This window comes from Eptesicus fuscus, chromosome 2 (genome assembly GCF_027574615.1).
Source record: "Eptesicus fuscus isolate TK198812 chromosome 2, DD_ASM_mEF_20220401, whole genome shotgun sequence".
NCBI classification, from domain to species: Eukaryota; Metazoa; Chordata; class Mammalia; order Chiroptera; family Vespertilionidae; genus Eptesicus; species Eptesicus fuscus.
Genome location: NC_072474.1, coordinates 57,332,194 through 57,352,881, shown reverse-complemented (window position 1 = coordinate 57,352,881; position 20,688 = coordinate 57,332,194). Strand labels below are relative to the sequence as shown.

General features: G+C 36.7%; 1 protein-coding gene across 1 annotated transcript in view; it reads left to right on the top strand.

Moving 5' to 3' along the window:
- Nucleotides 1-20,688, top strand: part of CCSER1 (coiled-coil serine rich protein 1) — a 1,048,396-nt gene that overhangs the window by 336,660 nt on the left and 691,048 nt on the right. The window contains exon 6 of the mRNA XM_054727411.1: nucleotides 18,623-18,700. Within this exon, the coding sequence (XP_054583386.1) occupies nucleotides 18,623-18,700 (78 nt within the window). The remainder of the gene's footprint in view (nucleotides 1-18,622; nucleotides 18,701-20,688) is intronic.

Below are 20,688 nucleotides of genomic sequence, written 5' to 3'. Positions count from 1 at the left end.
AGGCAAAGAACAGTGAGGCTGGTTAGCATCATGCTGATTTTATATTTTATTTTAATTAAAAAATAAGTGCCCTACCAATCAGGGTGCATAATGTCCACAGATAATGTGCACCGTGTTTTTGGCTGAATTTATTTACATTCATATTAACTGATTTGCTCCTGCCAAGCAGTTCCACATTCAATAGTTATTCATACAAATGACTTGTTTTTTCATATATTTATCAATTTGGATAACAAGATGGATCTTCTAGCATGTTGGGTATTTTATTGTGGTTAAAATTAATTGAACAACTGCTCTTTTTTTTTCTAAAACTACTAAAGTCCTATTACACTGAACTTACCAAAGCAAAAGCTTTCAAAAGTAGTTTAACCACTAGGTGTTTTTTTTAAGTAATCATCTAAATTCATAATAATGAACTATAATAAGCCTCAATTAAATAATGATGGTAGTTTCTGTGATATAAAGATGAATACCACATGAGCCCATCCTGAAGGTGGCTCACATTTTTAGCAGACAGACATATAAACAAATAATTTCAATATAGTATGAGAATAGCTGAAAACTAACACTTGGAACTTCATGCATGCCAGCTGCTTGTATTCGTTTTACCTCATTTACTCCTCCCACTCACCCTTAAGAGTGGGCTCTGTGGTCATCTCCATTTTACAGAAAAGAAAATGCTGCCTGGAGACCATATGTAACTGCCTAAGGACACATAATTTGCTAAACTGAGATTAAAACCAAGCAGCCTGAATCTTGATGGGGAAGAAGAGGTATGCTAGTAATACAGGGGCTACAATTGTAGCGGAGAGCAGATGCTGAATTACAGCTTGAGAAATAACAACGTGCTGCACAGTGGTGAAAAGGCAGCCATTGGAGGGGCTGGGGGAGTGGGAACAGTTAAAGAGTTTCCTGGGATAAGAGAAGAGATTTCTTGAGGGCAAAGGGTTAGGAGACCCATGGACGTATGAGGCAAGCAATAATAGGTTCTTATTAACACAGCCATATATCTCAAAGTGAGGCAAAAGACCATCTGAAGAAAGAAACCCTTGGCTGTACGATGAATATAGAGATTCCCAGGCTATGTCATAGTTCTACTGAGCCAGGATCCCTGTGGGGAACCTAAAGGAGCATTTTATTAGAACCTTTCAGGTGACAAACTGCTCTGCATCATAATTTCTCGGATCCTGTAAAGACTCTAAAGTTCAAGATGAGAAGTGTCAGAGGGTAGATAAGGTCCAGCTCAGAGTAAGGCTTTTAAAACTGTCCTCTTTGTGATTAGCTTATTTAAAAAATAAATAGTATTTCAAAATACACATAAAATGGTGACCTAGGTTAAAAAGGCAGGAGTAAAATGAATATCTCAACAGATAGAAATAAAACAAAATCATTTGTTTTATATCCTTACTTCATTTATCTTCTAAAGTAATCCATAAGAAAATACTCATTCTTACCTATTCTTTTATTAAGATACAAATCTCAACCTCCCCACCCCCTATCGTTCTATTCCATTTATTTTATGTTTGTACAAATATTCAGGAAATCTTTCAAAAGATATGACCAAGTTTAACATTAATTAATTAATTAACCTAATGATTATCCATCCTGGTGGCAAATGAGGATGATTTGACAAACTTTTTATAAAAGGAGAACAATTGATTTGCAGCAAGCATGCCAAACCCAAAGGCTAACACAGGCCAAATAAACAAGGTTTAAGTTTATGTAGGTCGCAAAAAACACACAAAAGCTTCAATTTTCATAGAAACGTAGGTGTATTTCGATAAAGGCATGCTGAATACAAAGGGCTGAAATAAGTGAGTAATCGTTAACATAAAATAATAGAACATTTTAATAAAAATTAATATTTTTCCTGAACATTAACTTACCAGACACTAATTGCACAAGTTAATAAGCGTAACACAAATAAATCTATTTTTCTTGTTCTCCTAAAGCAAAATATTTCCTATTGAGCACACCAAACAAGTTAGCACAAGACTAATGATGTGGCAATCAGCTGCTAAAATATTCGCTGCTGGTATTAGTGGAGAGAAATGGTGCACCTGCGTGTAAGGCGCGTAAGGGAAATGAATGCAACACGATTATAGTAATCAGTTATTAGCAAATGTTGTAGTTCATTATTAATAATTATGTGTAACAGGATATTGTAAAAATTAAGTTACAACATATTTATTAAAATGTTTCTTACATACCGTTACATTGTCTAGGCTGCAAAAATATTCCTTGTGGGCCGCATGTGGCCCGTGAGTTTGACATACTTGCTTTACAGTTATTTGTTCCGCTGTCTGTTATATGAAGTCATTTTTACTGTGTACTCTGAGGAATGCATGCATAAGATAAGTACACTACCCACAGGGAGCTTGAAATCTAGAAAGGAAATAAGATATGTACAAAAATATAGTAACTGAAAATATTATGAGCCCAAAAGAGGTCCAGGCAATGTATTATAGGATTTCAGAGAATGGCAATGTTGCTTTTAGGCATAAGGCAAGTTTTCATGGATCATAGGCAGCTGAGCTTGGTTGTAAAAGATGGATCAGATTTTGATATTAAGATTATTAATGAAGAGCATTTCCAAATTTTCTGATGAAGAAGGGACTAAAAGGAAGTAAAATTGCATGAGAGGAATTATGGTTAAAAGAATTATTGGAAAACAGCTAATAATTGTTTTTGAGAACTGGAATTACTTGAGTAAGTAAAGGTGAAGGAATGAAAAGGAAAGGTTTTCTCAGCTTGAGAGACCTGAATGCCTACGTAGAGTGTGAAACTCATCCATGTCCCTAAGTGAAATAATGAAACCTTCTTGCAAAGAGGAGGCATGAAGAATGATGATCAGAAAGATCAATCTGATGTTAGGGTGTGGGAAGGACTGGAGAGGGGGAAGACTGAGTACAGACAAGGGTTAGAGTATTTTGAGTCAGATCTTTAGTCCAATATAGAAATGGAAACTTGGAAAATGAGTCTGCAAAACAAACCCTTATTTAGAAATTGACCTTCCCCATGTATTTTGTGATTATTTCTTTCTAGAAAGTGAAGAAATAAAAATAAATAAATGCAATTAAAGCTTCATCTGCTTCTACTCAAGGTCTTGTATAAGAAATTGTATGTTGTGAATATGTATGGGTTGAATGTGTCTAGTGGTGTGCAGGTAAATGGTTAACAATCAGCTCTCCAAATAAAAGACCCTGATCTGGAACTTGCCGATTTCTGTGGTGTAAATATTTTCCCCTGGCTAATTTTAAACTACCAATGTGATGTAACTGAACATGAATTTGAGAAGTCTTGGGAGGAAAACTTCTCTACTAATTTAGGATTGACATTTCTGGGTCCCTCAGAAATTAACTGACAACAGACAGATTAACAGCAGAAAAGTTGTTCATGCAGAGCTACTCAGTAGTGAGTAACTCAATGGAGAGCCAGAGATAAAGGTCCCATCCCCATTTAACAAAGAGTAGTGGGAAGCAGCTTAGGACTTCAGTGGGGAAGTATGGGAGGTTCTATTGGGCACCTGGAATTGCACTCCTGCTAAGGGATCAATGGTGGCTGTACTCTTGGGAGGATCTGCTTAAACTCAGATAATGTTTCTTTCTGTGGTTTCTGATAGTTCAGAAGTTTTCAGTTTAGTATAATATTTACAACACTTTGTTGAGCTGTTAATCCCTTTTGGAAGAGATGAACACAATCAACTCTAGGGAGCCCCGGCAAGGTGGCTGCATTACACCAGCATAGTATGTATCCCACCTCAGATTTGATTTTTTCATGCAGTGAATTAAATTCTTTAAAAACAAACAAACAAACAAAAAATCAAAACAAAGTTTTCCTTAACTGCTATGATCTGGGCATGGTAGAAGAGATGACACTATTGGCAATCAGGATTTAGCTACTAGAACTGGACAGATTTTGGAGATTATAAGGTTTCTTGATAACTTAGGAGTTTAGACAAATGAAGTGTGGAAAAAAGAGGTAAAATTGGTGTAAAGTTGAAGTAAACACTTTCTATTTATTCTTTCATCCCCTCATTTTGGTTTTTCTTTATTGTAAATCGGTCAAGTTGGTTGTACGTAGTATATTTGCTACAGGAAGGTGCTAAACTTCTGTCCTCTTTGGTAGGGTTTGTGAAAGAAAAAAAATTAGGTGAAATCATTTTGATTTCCAGTAGTCCAGCTAAATGTGGATGTTTCATGACCAATCTCCTCAGGTCATGGGGCCTAGAGAAGAAGCAGGGGTCCTTCTTGCTCCTCCTCATAGTTTTCTGACTGTTCTCTTTCCTTCTCCCTGATTACTCTTGGCTCGAAGTGGTCTTTCAGCTTCCACATTTGCCCTTCTGTAGTCTCTTTTTAACCTAGCATTTGACACATTTTTTTTTCATTATAAGTGAATTATCAAGTCCAGCCCACACTTAAGGGAAGGGTATTACACAAGAGTGTAAAAGCAAAATGCATTTGAGGCCATTGTAGAAGCCACTTACCTTAGGCAACATCCAATTCTAAGCACTAGGATGGCACTCAGAATTTAAAGCTAGAACCTTACTAGCCCTCTGTAGCAGACACAAGATTCAACAACTGTCATTCAGTTTAAAAGCTGCAAACATTATCCTATCTGCTGACACTTTTAAAGTCCAAGAATGAAATGACACCCTTTCCTTCCAGTTCAATACTACTAGTACACCAGCCAGCTCTGCTAGGGAAAAGCTGCTCTGTGCAGCTGAAAGTCAACCAGCAGCAGCTTGCAACCCCCAAGGCCCTGGCATCTGTGTTTTGGCTGAGACTACACATGGCCTTTGTCTTCATGAGGTTGTTGGGACCCAGAGGCTTTACTGAGGCCCATTCATCCCACAAAACATCACTTAAGCCTAAGAAGAATATAGAAATAGCTTCCTGCCTATGGGAGAAGTCTCCAGAAGCAGCAGGCAGCCTTCCAGTTAAACGCTTATGATCTGAAGCTTAAAGCTCTTACTCAGACCTCAGCAGTAAAAAGCCAACTGCATAGCTGTGGAAGAGAACACATGTTCTCTGTATATGATCTTGCTAGCAAAGGAAGAGGAATGAGCTGAGCCAGACACCCAATTCATCTATGCCAGATTTATCAGCAAGAAAAATGATTCTTTTCTGGTAGACAGAGGAACTGAGAGTGTAACACTAGCAGAGCTCCTTCTACATGAAAGGAACACCAGGAATGAGGAAGAAGTGTTCCCATCATACTTCAAAATCTACCAAAATTTTTGTTTGCTTTATAATTTTATGTTTTCTTAAATATGCAGAAAATTCAACATAGTCACATATATCACTCTTTCTGTAATTTATTTAGGTTAATTTATTTATTTAAAAATATATACATATTTTTTGTATAATTATGGCTTTATTCATCTTGTCAGGTCCCTACTTTTAGATATTTTATATACTGCCATTTTTTCTTTATAAGTAATGCTGTGATAATATCTTGAAAACATATCTGTGATTATTTCTTTTAACACATTTATAGAATTATAAGGCCTAACTTATAGAATATGCATATAATTAGCTAACTTCACATATACTAATAAATTTTCCTAAAAGCCTAATGTACTAATTTTTACTCCTGTTTGAGAAGTTTGAGAGTTCTAAATTTACTGTCACTTCAGAGGAAGGGAGAGGGAGAGAGAGATAGAAACATCAATGATGAGAGAGAATCATTGATTGACTGCCCCCTGCAGGACCCACACTGGGCATGGAGCCCGCAACCAGGGCATATGCCCTGACTGGGAATCAAACCATGACCTCCTGGTTCATAGGTCAACATTCAACCACTGAGCCATGCTGGCCGGGCATATTTAGGTTTATGTTTAGAAAACCTCTATCCATTCTATGATAATTTATATCTAATGTTTACCTATATTTTCAAGTTCTTGGTTTGGGTTATTTATGTATTTATCACTTATTCAGAATTTATTTGAATGGAACTTAAGGATATATTTTTTTCTCTAATAACTAACCAATTGGTAAATCACAGCCTTTTAAATAATCTGATATATGTCTCTTTGCCTACTGAAGTGACAGTAAATTTAGAACTCTCAAACTTCTCAAACAGGAGTAAAAATTAGTACATTAGGCTTTTAGGAAAATTTATTAATATATGTGAAGTTAGCTAATTATATACATATTCTATAAGTAAGGCCTTATAATTCTATAAATGTGTTAAAAGAAATAATCACAGATATGTTTTCAAAATATTATCACAGCATTACTTATAAAGAAAAAAATGGCAGTATAAAAAATATCTAAAATTAGGGACCTGACAAGATGAATAAAGCCATAATTATATGATGGAATTGTATGCATTCATCATAAGTTACAATGAAAAAAAATTTGATATGACAAAAACCTTGAGAATATAGTTTAAGACAAAATTTATGATACATAATGTACATTAATTTCAATCAATCACATTGCACAGAAGACTGGAAAATACACATATGTTTCAGCAGTAATTATCTTTTACTATGTGGATTTTTATCTATCTACTAGAGGCCCAATGCATGAAATTCGTGCAAGAGTAGGCCTTTGCAGCCGTGGCTGCTTGGATCCCTCCCTCACAGCCATGGCAGTTGCAGCCCAGGCTTCGTTCCGGAAGGACGTCCGGAAGGACATCGGGTCTAACTAGCATATTACGCTTTTATTATTAGAGATCTATCTATCTATCTATCTATCTATCTATCTATCTATCTATCTATCTATCTATTATATTTTTTTGTACTTTCCATACTTGGCTTGTCTCCCCTACTGAGCATAAGATAATTAGAGGGACAAACTGTTTTTATTAAACATACATCACAGAATCTGGTTTGAGGTAGGTTCTCAATATTGCCTGTTAAATGTTGTTATTAAATGAGATCATAATTTAAACTTGTTTGAAGCAGCAGAACATACCAAGAGTGTTCAAGAAAATATAAACAGACAGAGGAATAATGGAGATTCAAATCATAGACTGAAGCATATGGAGATCCAGCAGCACTTGGTTTGGATCCAACCTCAGAGATTAGGGATCAGAGATAGAATTTCTCTCCCTCAGAAAAATAATGGGTTAAAAAAGGAACTGCTCCTTATAGTATCTGTATAACTGAGAGGAATGATATAGGGACTTTAATGTTCAAATATCATGCACTCACAGAATTTGAATACAAGAGTAGAATCTTCAGTTTCCTAAAATTGAAGCAAACCAAAAGCAAAATAACATGAATATGCTTAGTCATTGTTGAGGTGGCTGATAAAACCATGAACAAAATAAGCTGGTTTTAAAAACATATTGCTAATGAGATTAGCTATTTCTCTTCTTAATTATGCTGTCCTGTGTCTGGCATGAAGAAATTATGCTTTTGGTAACTGATTTTTAAATTTCTTTAAAATGAATGAGATAACATTAATTGTGTCACTGTAGTGAAGCTCTAGCACTGTTCAAAGAACAAAGTGCTTAGATTCTAAATGATTTGTATTTCTATATACATGAGCCATTGCTTGACAAAAGCATCCTTTGTGATTACCAGTTACTTGTTTTAATTTTATACTAAACAAAGAATCCTCTGCTCTGTAATGTGGTTTCTGAGTGGTTCTTTTTACCAGTAAGGAAGAGCTCAAGTAGGTTGCCACCCTGAGTTCAAATGCCAAGTTTAGTTTTTATTATTAATTACTATGTTGGTCCATCTGATAAAGTACAGTGTGTAATTCATTTAGTTATTCTGAACTATCCTGCAAAATGTGCTAATTCCTATGTGAATTGATATACTTTAATTTCTGAAGCTTTCAAACTTAGAAATCATTTCTGATTTCTCTGTGGGATTTACCCTGAAGGAACGAGTAAATTCATTTTATTTTATTATTATACTAGAGGCCCGGTGCACAAAATTTGTGCATGGAGGGGGGGTGGGTTCCCTCAGCCCAGCCTGCACCCACTCCAATCGGGGACCCCTAAGGGGATTGGGCCTAAACCGGTAGTTGGACACCCCTATCACAATCTGGGACTGCTGGCTCCTAACCACTCACCTGCCTGCCTGCCCGATTGCCCCTAACTGACTCTGCCTGCCTGCCTGATCGCCCCTAACTGCCCTCCCTTGCTGGCCTGTTCTCACCCCCAACTGCCCTCCCCTGCCATCCTGATCTCACCCCCAACTGCCCTCCCCTGCCAGCCAGGTTGCCCCCAATTGCCCTCCTCTGCCGGCCAATTTGGTTCTGATTGGTCAGTTTCTATGCCAGTCAGCATCAAAAGCTCTGCCTCCTAGGCAGCCATTGGCTCCTTATATTCACCCAGATTTGGTTCGAATTGGTCAGTTTTTATGCCAGTCAGCATCTCTGGGCCTATCAATGGGGTCTGATCAGAAAGGCGTGGCTGATCAGCTCTGGTGGGGGCCTGCAGAGAAATGGAGGCATGGCTGTTGGCCAGGACAAGAAAGAAAGAGAGGCAAGTTCTGATCAACGGCTGCCACAGAGGCTACAGATCAGACCCTGCCTCTTTTTTCTGCAGGCCTCTCTCCGTGCCTGATCCGCAGCCCCCTAGGAAGTCAGTGCTGGGTCAGGGTGCCAGCAGTGGCCCCAGACTTCTGGTCTGGTCAAGTCTTCGGTCGTAATGGTCGTTATGACCCTGGCTCTTTATTATATAGATATTTTAATCCTCACCCGAGGACATATTTTTATTGATTTTAGAGAAATAGAAATGGAAGGAGGGAGGGAGGGAGGGAAAGAGAGAGAGAAAGAATGAAACATTGATATGAGAGAGAAAAATCAATAGGTTGCCTCCCATATGGGCCCCTACAGGGGATTGAACCTACAACCTAAATATGTGCCCTGACTGGAATTGAACCTTTTGGCATATAGGATAAAGCTTCAACCAACTGAGCCACCTGGCTGAGTCAGTTTATTTTGTTGCAATAGTCCAATAATTCAGGCTATTGTGGGGTTTGGTCACAGCTTTGATTTAGCTTTAATTTGGTGACAAAACATTCAAGAAATGAGATTAGTAATTTGAAATGTTAATAAGGTCAGAATAGAGCAAAGAGCAAAAATAACTGAACATTGAGCCAGGTATCTGTGGGATATTATTTCTCTCAACTATCTTAGTGGATAGCATCCAGAAAGAGATTTTAAAAAGACATCATTTTTAGAACCTCTGTGATTTTAGGAAGGTGAACTTCAACCAGAGCTTTTGTTTACCTTGTGGATCTGTACTAAAGACCCTTTGAAGTAGAGAATGCATGATGAGACAGTGGGAAAATATTAACTCTTAAGCCTCAGGTGGGTGTATAAATTGATAGAATCTCCATGCAGAGTGATGTGGCAAAAACATTCACAATTATAATTGAATATATCTTTTAGCCCAGTAATTCCACCTCCAAAAAATTATTTTATAGGTAAATATGCAAATAATATAAGATTATTTATTTTAGCTCTGTTTTTAATAGCTAAAGAGTGGGGATGCAACACTGGTTAACTATATTATGACATAGGCATAAAATGGGATACTATAAAGCAAAATAAAAGAATGAAGAAACTAATTATATACACATACATGTTAATTTGAAAATGCAAGTTGAGGAACAGTATGTATAATAGGTTATTGTATATGTATAACATTTTAAAAATCCATGATTATATATATTTGTGTGTGTTTTTATTATATACATATAACATCTATGGAAGGTTATACAATAAAATGATAGAATTAGAGGCCTCTCAATGTCTGGGGACTAAAAGTGGAAGGGAAGTGTTTTTCTGGAAAAAGACTATGTGAATGTGCTATCTAGTTAAAGTGAAAAATTTTAAATATATACTAAATTTTAAAAGAATATAAGTAAGTACATTCTTATATCCAGGCATATTTTGACCAAATCATGAAGCTTCAAATTCAAAAAATATATAACTAAGTCACCCAAAATTTTGAAAATAATTTTGTAAACTATTTTGCTATCATAAATATTGGTAACTTCATAGCCTAGAATAGAGTAGTATCCTGGGTCTTTACTTGTGCCAGCCAATTCCAAATCCTAGGTTCTATAACTTGCAATTTCCCAACCATAGTGTTTATTCCTAGAGTAGAGAGGATGCTTAAATCTCAGGCACACTGTTTTGTAAAAATTATTTGACCATGCAGAGCTCCATTATCAATATGTCAGATGTGTACTTAGGAATCAAGTTTTTTCTCTCTATTTCTTAGATTGGCTCTGTGTTGGATTATTTCCTAGAGATATTCCATGTACTTGGGTAGCTCTGGAAAATCAGGTAGAAACACATTCTTCGGCCTTAGCAGCATTAGCTTAATGAGAGCATTTCTTTCTCAAGGTTCCAACACAGTTTCCATATTTGAGCTTCATTTAAATGATTTGTCTCCTGTTCTGTTCTGTGCCCAATAGGAAAGATTGGCCAGAACTATGCTATATGCTCACACGTATTTCTAGGGTGTTGGATCAGCACTGCTCAAAACAAATGGATTGAGATTTTAGGAGAAATCACTCTCCAAAAGAAAATTCAAATTTTGTTAACATAGTAAAATGGATTAGATACTCAAAAGGCAAAGTGGAAGATATCCTACCTAATAAAAGGGTAATATGCAAATAACCATCACTCTGCTATGCCCACGATTGGGCCGGCGGAAGCCGGGGGGGGGGCGGGACTCAGGGTGGCCTATCCGGCCATTGAGATGTGCGGGAGGTGGGCCTATCTGGCCATTGAGAGGCGCCAGAGGCTTTTGGCCTGGTGCACGAGCGGACACCCAGCTCCCCTGCCATCGAAAGCCGGGAGCTGGGTGTCCACTGGTGCACCAGGCCAAAAGCCCTGGCGGAGGCTTTTGGCCTGGAGCCAGAGTGGACACCCAGCTCCCCTGTCATCGATTGCAGGGAGCTGTGGGTTTCTTCGGCCTGGTGCACCAGCGGACCCCCTGCGATTGATCACTTGGGCAGGGAGCTGGGGGTCTGCTTTCGGCCTGGGCAGGAGCAGACCCCCTGCGATTGATTGTAGGCAGCTGGGGATGAGGTTTTCGGTCTGGGCAGGCCTGGGCAGGGGCTGAGCCGGTGATCAGAGGGAGCTGGAGAGGCCTGCCCAGGCCTAAAGCTTCGGCCAGAGTCTTTAGGCCTGGGCAGGGCCCAGCCCTCCATTGGTGTGAACTATAGAGGAAACACCTTTTCTAACTGCACATTGGCTAAGCTTCCTGTATGCCACTGGTAATATTCTTAGTAACTTGGGTAATAAGAATCCAAAATAGTGATCTAGGGTTTTTCCACCACACTTCTGGAGAAAAAAATGAAGGTCCGCTGCTGGAAGGCTAAGAAATGTCATATCCTGCCCTAGCCAGTTTGACTCAGTGGATAATGCCTCGGCCTGCAGACAGCAGGGTCTGGGTTTGATTCTGATCAAAGGCATGTACCTAGGTTGCAGGCTCCTCCCTGGCCGGGGCCCAGATCAGGGCTCATGCAGGAGTCAGCCAATCAAAGTGTTTCTCTCTGTCTTTCCCTTTCTCTTCCACATTCTCTAAAAGTCAATGGAAACATACCCTCAGGTGAGGATAAAAAATAAAGAAAGAAATCCATATCCTATGAAAGACACATCTTGAAAATGCCTAAAGAAAGTTGTCATTTTTTCTTGGTGAAGGGACTGGAGTCTGTGTTGATGAAAACACCTTGGTGGCTGTGGTGACTGACAGTGGCTGCAGCAGTGGGGTGATGGGGCTGGTGCCTTCCCCTGACCAGCCTGGTTGCCTCCCACAAAGTGAGGCCATACTGTGGCTTAGGTACGCTCCCTGTGGGGCGCAGGCCTAAGCCGTCAGTAGGACATCCCCTGAGGGCTCCCAGTATGTGAGAGGGGGCAGGTTGGGCTGAGGGACCTCTGACCCCCAGTGCACAAATTTCTTGCACCGGGCCCCTAGTCAACTATAAGAACGTATTGTAAAGAAAAAAAACACACTTGCATTTTCATCTGGAGAAAACAGGTTCAATAAAAGATGTCACATAAATTGGTAAGTTTGTTGAGTTTGTTTAAAATACAAAGAGCTAGTCCAGAGTAGATATTGAACTCAACTTACTGTCTCTCTCATTTCACTTTGCTGCCAAAACAAGAAACAAGTAAGCATGGAATAGGTCTTTCTGTGTCATGATTAGATGTTCTACTTTCCCTTTCTTAGTAAGTCCTTGGGACAAACACATCTTACAAGTGGGATGAAACATGACTTAAAATCTACAGACAGAGAAACCTAATGTATACTCAATAATTATTGAATGGCTGAATGAATAAATGACTGAATTTTCACAGAAAATTGACACATCTGAAAAAAAGCACTTTCAAGAAAAGTAGCCGTTTTATACTACAGAAATCTATGTATTTTATTAGTAGTAATATCATAATTAAAACAGCTAATAGTATAATATGTGGTATATTTTAAATATAATTTTAGAATTATAAGGATACATATTCAAATCATAGTCAGTGCATTTAGATGACCATTTTTTAATGGAGCTGGATAATTACTTTATAAAATTTACCCTAATGGTTTAAAAAATTAAAATGTTTTACTTACACTCATATCTGTTTAGGTACTCAACAGATTTGAGCCCGATTGATCATGTCTCACTTCAAGAAATCCTGATAATAAACTTTAATCCCATATAGGACAGATCCATTAATTATGCTTTCAGGGGAGGTATAATTAATGGGTCCATACTATGGAATTATGGCACTCAGTAAATATTAATAATTCAAACTCACTTTTCAAAGCACCTTAAGAGTACCCAAACAAATAGATCATTTTATATGGCTGAAGCTTTCCTTCAACATCCTCATATGGAACATAAATGCATGGAAAATATTTAGCATCTTCTTTTCAGTGAAATCTTTATTGAAGATTAAAGATTCTTTGGTAGAGATATTACGCATTTGAATAAAATGGTCCGTAAAAATTTATTTTTGTGAGGGTTATAAAAGGTCTGATGCAAGCTTAGAAGCAATCAGTAAAATGACAGTCATGTATTATAATACTGAAAAGCCTAGTTACATTGCTAATAAAGAATATTTTAAAATAAGTGTTTTATTTTAAAACAGTTTCAGATTAATAGAAAAGGTGCAGAGAACTGAATAAGCCTCACCCAGTTTCCCCTATCGTGATCATCTTACCTTAGCAGAGTACATCTGTCACAACTAAGAACCAATATTAGTACATTCTTATTAACTAAACTCAGCAATTAGTTTCCCCTAATGTCCTTTTTGCTATTCCAGGATTTTATCCAAAATGACACATTATGTTTAGTCATCATGTTGCCCTAGAAGCATAATCTGTAATAGTTCTCATACTTCCCCTGTCCTTGATGAACTTGACTTTGGTCAGATTTTTCTAAAAAGTTCCTCAAGTTGGGTTTGTCCAATATTTTTCCCATAACTAGACTGAAATTGTTGGTTTTTGGTAAGAAGACCACAGAATTGAATTATCCATCTCTTAACATTATATCATGCTACATTCATGATCACTTGGTTAAGGTAGTGTTTGCCAGGTTTCTCCACTGAAAAGTTACCTTTCCCCCTTTTCATCCATTACACTTTGGAAATAAGTCACTAAACGCAACGTAGGGTTGGGGGTGGGGTATTAAGTCCCACTTCTTGAAGAAGGGGAGTAGGAGCCTAAAATTTTTTGGAATTCCTCTTCAAGAGAGATTGTCTCGTCTCCCAATGTTTTTATTTATTTGGTCACTGATTTATTTATGTATGAATTCATTTTTTTGTTTTATACTTTGAGTTGTACTCTAATGCTATGTTGTTTATTTCTTTCTCAAAGTATTTCATCTTTGGCAATTGAGAGCTCTTTCAAGTTTGCTCCTCTGTCTCTTTGACATGTCCCATCTTTTTATTTTTGAGCATGTCCTTACTTTCTGTCACAACAAAATGCTTCAGGATATGGTGATTTTCAAAATAATTTTGCTGAGTGAAAGAAGCTGGACCCCAAATAATTTATACATATAGAAATGGAAAGGGGGGGATCTAGCAATTTGGCTGAAATAACATTTTAAGTGTAGGGAAAAAAAACGTTAGGTTTATATTACTTATAAACCTAGTGTTGAAAAGAAAATGTTTATTGGAATTTGAAGCAGAAAAACAAGTTTTAGGACTCTTATCAGAATTAGGATAGGCTTCTTATAATGAGAACATCTATTCCAGTCTCCAAATGAGTGAAAAACCCAAGGGTATTACAGGAGAATTAAGGACATTCCTTATTTTAGGATGATTTGCTTCCTTCAAAGAATAAGTATTCTATATTCCCATGGGATTGACTTTTACATGGTCACAAACCAGCCATTTCCATAATCTCTGAACTATATCATAAGCAGATAAAGCCACAATGCTAACAAAATATTTTGTGAAGATATTATAGAAGAACATTCACTGTTAGCTTTTAAAAGCATTTATGCAACTTATATCTATACAAAGTACATCTATGAAGTATTTTGTTAATTTTATTTAAATATACAATTGCATTGGTATTGCTATCATTGAATGAAAGGGTAAATGAATTTAAGTATAGTAAAATGTATGGATAAGACATATCTGAAGAGTTTACTATAGTATTTTAACTCAAAGGATAAACAAATTGGAATGGCAGCTAAATTACAGATCAATGAAATGCAAATAGAAAAAAACAATAAGCTAAAATGAGGATTTTAAATTATATATATGTGTAATATATATATTCTCAACTTAATAATTAAGTGCAGTTCATAAGATGTCATATAAGATTGATTTGTTTTTTTTTTTATATTTTTCTCATGATTTCTCATGAGCAATGGAATTAAAGTGTCACACTATAAGATGGATTTGAAACTGAAAGCTAGAACAAAGTTTTCTCTAAGAATGACATTCAAAGAATCAAGGTTACATGATGCAAATTTTGGAGTCTGCTTTTTACAGTCTTAGGATGGCACAGTCATTTCTGGAATGTAGGGAGACCTCAGCCCTAAGAGAAGTTTACCATGAAACTTGATTTTGAGCTGCTCCACTTTTGGAAGTTGGAAAGCCTTCATCTGTAAGAATATGATCCAGGATTTTATATTTTCACAACTGAATGCCATCTCTGTCACCTGAATATATGATTTTAAGGGCAAATATTTTAATGCACTATGCAGAATATCATTACTTCAGAATAATATCATATAATTCAAATATATATGAACTGTGTTCTATTACTTGCTATGTGTCCATTTATTGTACACATGAATAAAAGGATTTAAAATAATAATTTTTAATTCTCACTCAAGGATATGTTTGTTTGTTTTTATTGAGAGAGAGAGAGAGAGAGAGAGAGAGAGAGAGAGAGAGAGAGAGACATTAATCAGCTGCCTCTTGTATGTGCCCCGACCAGGGATTGAACTTACAACCTAGGTATGTACCCTGACTGGGAATGGAAACACAGACTTTTGGTGCATAGGATGATGCTCCAACCAACTGAGCAACCCAGCCAGGGCAAAAATAATCTTTGAATTGAAAGAAAGTCTAAGAATTTGTAGCAGTTGCAGTATCTGTTCTTTGAATTTCTTCTTTTATTGGAACTTAAGTCAGCCAAACTTGTCTACTTGTTCCCTTATCTCAGTCATGCTTAATTCATTGCTATGCTTTAATCTTTACTGCAAAATTTAATGTATGTGTGTGCATGTATATTTGGAAAACGAGATTAAAAATGGAGGTGTGAATTATTTGTCAATATTTTATTTGCTTGCCTACTTAAATGGAAAATTCCTCCGAGAGAATAAGCTAAGAATCCAAATAATAAAAGCCCAGGGTTGTAACTTGTAACAACCGATCAGGACCAAAGGCTGACCAACTGGAAGTCAGTGCTGGGTTGCCAGTGGCAACCTTCACAGCCACTGCCACATGCTGTGGGCTCCACTGGTCAGCTCCCCCCAGCCCATAGGAGACTGGCAAGCTGCAGCTGGTGGAAAGCAGTGAACCCAGGCCGAGCCGCCCCACGATCACGGGGCGAAGAGCCCAGGCATAGCCGCCCTGTGATCATGGAGAGAACAAGCCAGGCCGAGCCTGGCCAAGCTGCCCCTCAATCCCAGGTGAAGAAGCTGCTCCGCTCACCAACCTGCGCTAGGAACCTGATCTGGCGCGTGGCGTGGAGTCCGGGGCCTCTAGCCTGCAGCCACGGGAAGTCTCCCTCTCCCCAGAGTTAGGAGCACCAGCCCAGGTCTACACAGTGGCCTGGTCCTGACTGTGGGGGTGAGTTCCTGCAGGCTGCGGTTTGATCCCCACGCATTAGCAGTAGGAGACCAATGCCTTTGTTATTGCTGTGTATCTGGGTTTTAATTGGACAAATGCTCGGTGGTCCCGGGTGCCAGCTTAGCAAAATCTTTTAGGAGGAGTATTCTGTCTGGGTTTCCTCAAATTCCCTCAGCCCCTACTCACCCCTCTGTAAAGGCGCAGAACAAGTGAGGCCCCTTAAATAAAAATCAGAGGTCTCCAGCAACGGTGGGCCTCTCTCATCACAGTCATTTGGACTGGATGGCATTTGAGTATTTATCTAGGCACCATGACAGAGAAACACAAGCTCAAGTCATGATCTCTGCCCTTAAAAATTTCACAATCTTATTAGAGTGAGTGGATGATAAAAGCGCAGTAATAACATAGAATGTAAGGCAACACTACAGAGAGGAACAGAGGCAATTGCTAGGATGATTTTTCCAATAATTAGTACAAAGAGTATGTGCTGTGAATTAAATTAAAAAAATATGTGTGGAAGTAGCTGCTTCATGAGTATGGCATCCCTTCCTATTTTAAACGAAGCTGAGTTCCATGTGAACTGTGTAGTATGCTATGATATCTGAGGCACAGGACAAGGGAGGTCCTAAGTGTACTATGCTTTGATATTTGAGTCATTCTTTATTGTTCAATGTGATTTATTTCTGTGCGCCTCAGTTTTGTAATAGTTAAATTACTAGAATAATACATCTTGCTATAAAATATTACTAGAAGATCAAATGATCAGGTGACATTTATTGTTATTTTCTATAAATGAACACAATCTCTGGTATGCTAAAGTGATAGGTATTATAGAAATATTCAGATAGGGAGACCTACAGGCTTGATTACAAGTGAGGCTTACTATCACAACCCAAATTTATTGCTAAAAAAAAGCAGTGAGACAACTAGAAACTGAACCAAATATAAGCCCTTGAAGGTCAAATGTAAATTGGATAAGTTTTGCTATTACAAGAGCAAGAAGAAAAAATTCAGATGCAAGAATGAAAACCATATTGCATCCACTCTAAATAGCTGTTAAAAAAAGAGAAATGATATACTATGAAAATACTTAATACAGATTGTAAAGACATTTGTTCAAAGAGGATTTCCTAGAGTAGGTGATATTTCAGTTAATTTTTTTAAATGTGAAGAGTTTACCTAGATAAGAAAAAGGTTTAGGGGTCCCGAATTGCAGAGGGTGCAGGCGGGGCTGAGGGACCCCCCTCCATGCACGAATTTCGTGCACCAGGCCTCTAGTACAGTAAAATAAATTCTGTTACTACCTATTGTTAATATCCTTTTCTTGCTTTTAGAAAAAAGTTATGACAAGTTTATAACTCTTTTTTAGGTTAATCTCTTATGTAAGAAGTTTTAATTGATTATATTTTTAAAGAACTGAAAGGATGGCATTGGCAAATTTCCAATAATGCTCTTATACTGTCTTTTGTCCTTTAAAGTTTTGTTTAGCAGAATATAATAAGAAAGTTTGTAAAATGTCAAGGTCTATGAATGTAGGGATCTTAAAAATATAATATTTCTTCATTTTGCAATAGTATAGTAATGACAGACATGCTTTTTATAAAAACTTGATATAATTATATTAGTCTCCATAAAACAAAAAATAATAATAATCCATGTTTGAAAATCAGTTTGAAAGACAGAAATAGCAACATAGTGAATTATTATAGATGCGTATCATCTTCAAAAAAAAAAGGTAAAAAAAATAAGTAAGCAAATGTAATACTAAATACTACTCTAACACAAAAAATGATTATTATATTTAATAAAATTCATTTGATGTTTGCGCTGGTTGTCGAGAGACACTTGGCAGCCGCATTTATACAATGTCTTCCTTGTGGAGCATCTAGGGACGGGAAGTGGCTGCAGTGCCTGAGGCTGACTTCCAGGAGGCCAGCAGTGCTGACAGGATTGTGCTGGTGGCACTGGTCCGTCGGTGCCTGGCCTGTTCTCTGGAGATTGGACCTGCAAGACTACTGAGGGAGTGAGTGGCTGCCACTGGGCTGGTGGGCTGCTGGGGCAGGTAGGTCAGCTGAGCGGCACTCCCATTATGGAAGTGCACTGACCACCAAGGTGCAGCTCCTGCATTGAGCGTCTTCCCCCTGGTAGTCAGTGTGTGTCATAGCGACTGGTTGACCGGTCACTTGGTGGTTTGGTCATTCGGTCATTCGGTCTCTTAGGCTTTTAGATAGATAGATAGATAAATAGATAGATAGATAGATACTTTTTATTTTACTACACCCATATTTACTTTATTTTTTTATTTTAATAACAAGTATTATATTCTAAATTAGGAATAATAAAAATGGCTAAAAAAAGTGTCTTTTCAATTTACTTTGTTTTTCCTGCAGAGTGCGGATATGAGCCCAGCAAGTAGCACCACTTCACTTCCAGTTAGTCCTCTTACTGAAGAGCCATTGCCTTTCAAGGTAACAAACAAACAAACATGTTTTTTTAAATAGTTCATAAATATAGTAAAATAGATATTTAATGCAGAAGTGGCAAAAGGAACTGCTTTAATCTGTAATAATCCTATATCAAATGTTAAAATCTTTTTTTGGTTTCATTTTGTTGTCATTCTAGTTGCTAAATAAAGGTAAAGGTTTGCAATATAAATTAATACTTTCTGGAACATGTTGTTTGCTTGGCATGTGAAAGACAGTTTTTTCATTGTAATAGTTTGATGTTACATGAATTGAGGTTCCAAACCTTTACTCTATATTAATTTAAGCAATAAATTTAGAATGAATGGTCAGCCCTCATCGAGTGTTTAAATTTTCATTAGTAGTTAAATTTTCATTGATGACTGTAGGTCATAATTAATTATCTAATCTTTACAAAATAATAGTCAGATCCAAGAATTGAATTATGGAACCATTCCTCCACATTATAATTTTAAAATATTTAAGTAAATATGCAAATAAGTATTTGAGTATTATGATTAGTAGAATTCTTCAATTTGGGAGGCTTTATACATTAAAAATATGAAGTCATCTTTCTGTTTTGATATTTAAGATTAGATTTTTCTCTTTAGGCCAAAGCTTGTAGATCAGCCACTTTATATTTGTGCCAGGGATATTTGGATTTCATTAGGATTATTATAAGTAAAGGCACTCCTTAAGAGCAGGAGATAAAAAGAAAAACTTGGAGAGTTGGGATGATATACTTACGTGCAATAGTTTCAGTGTTGTTTGGTTTAAAGACAGGGAAATGTACATTTTGGGGTTCATTAAAACTTCCATAATTTTTGTATTCATCATAAAATTATTGTGGGATTTTTTTATTTTTCATATAAAGACTATATCTTATTCAACTTTATACTGCTTACACCTAGTGTACTGACTGGCATGTATTTATATATAGTGAATATTTATAAATATTTTGTAAACTGTATTGTTTAAGTGAAAATAATAGAAGGCTATGAATTCCATTGTGTATCATAGTTTTCTAATTATAAATGCTTTCTTGCTTAATGATAGACAATAATAATTGTTAAAAATCATTTTATATCAGAAAATTGCAAAATACTGAATAGTATTCTGGTTATGTTATTTATTGAGAAATATTTCTTTATTATCCTACAACAAAAGGAGAAAAAAATACAATATTTCAAAGCTTACTGTTACTTGATATATCTTATGATATATGGGGCAAAATTTACAGAAGAAACATATATTTAACAAGGTTTTCGTTGGATTTTCAAAGCATTCTTAGAAGCCATTTTCTCTTTTTAGTATATTGCCAATGCCTACCTTCCTTAAAAGTTAATGTATTTTTTAAGAGGTAAAATAGAAGGTGAGATATAGTCTACAATCAGATGATATACAGCTAATATAAATATAATCATTTTAGTTAGTGGTTCTGATTGGTTCTAAGAGACAAATATTATTCCTGTGTTAATGTGTGTAAGGGATTGTTTAACAATTAAAACTGCCAAGTGCTTATAATATATAATATTGACTTTTGGCAATGCATACAATTATAGTACCTATTAAGTTACTTCTTTTGTGAAAGGAATATTATTTATAATTTTTTAAAATTTTTTATCAGAGCCGAAACCGGTTTGGCTCGGTGGGTAGAGCGTCGGCCTGCGGACTGAAGGGTCCCAGGTTCGATTCCGGTCAAGGGGCATGTGCATTGGTTGCGGGCACATCCCCGGTGGGGGTTGTGCAGGAGGCGGCTGGTCGGTGTTTCTCTCTCATCGATGTTTCTAGCTCTCTATCCCTCTCCCTTCCTCTCTGTAAAAAATCAATAAAATATATTTAAAAAAATTTTTTTTATCAGATATAAAAATCTCATTAGTATTTAAAATTATTTAAAATTTGAAATTACAAAATAAAATTCCTGTATTTGCTTTTTTATTTTTATATTATAAATTGTTACTATGTAAATGAGTAATAGAATATTTATTTATCCT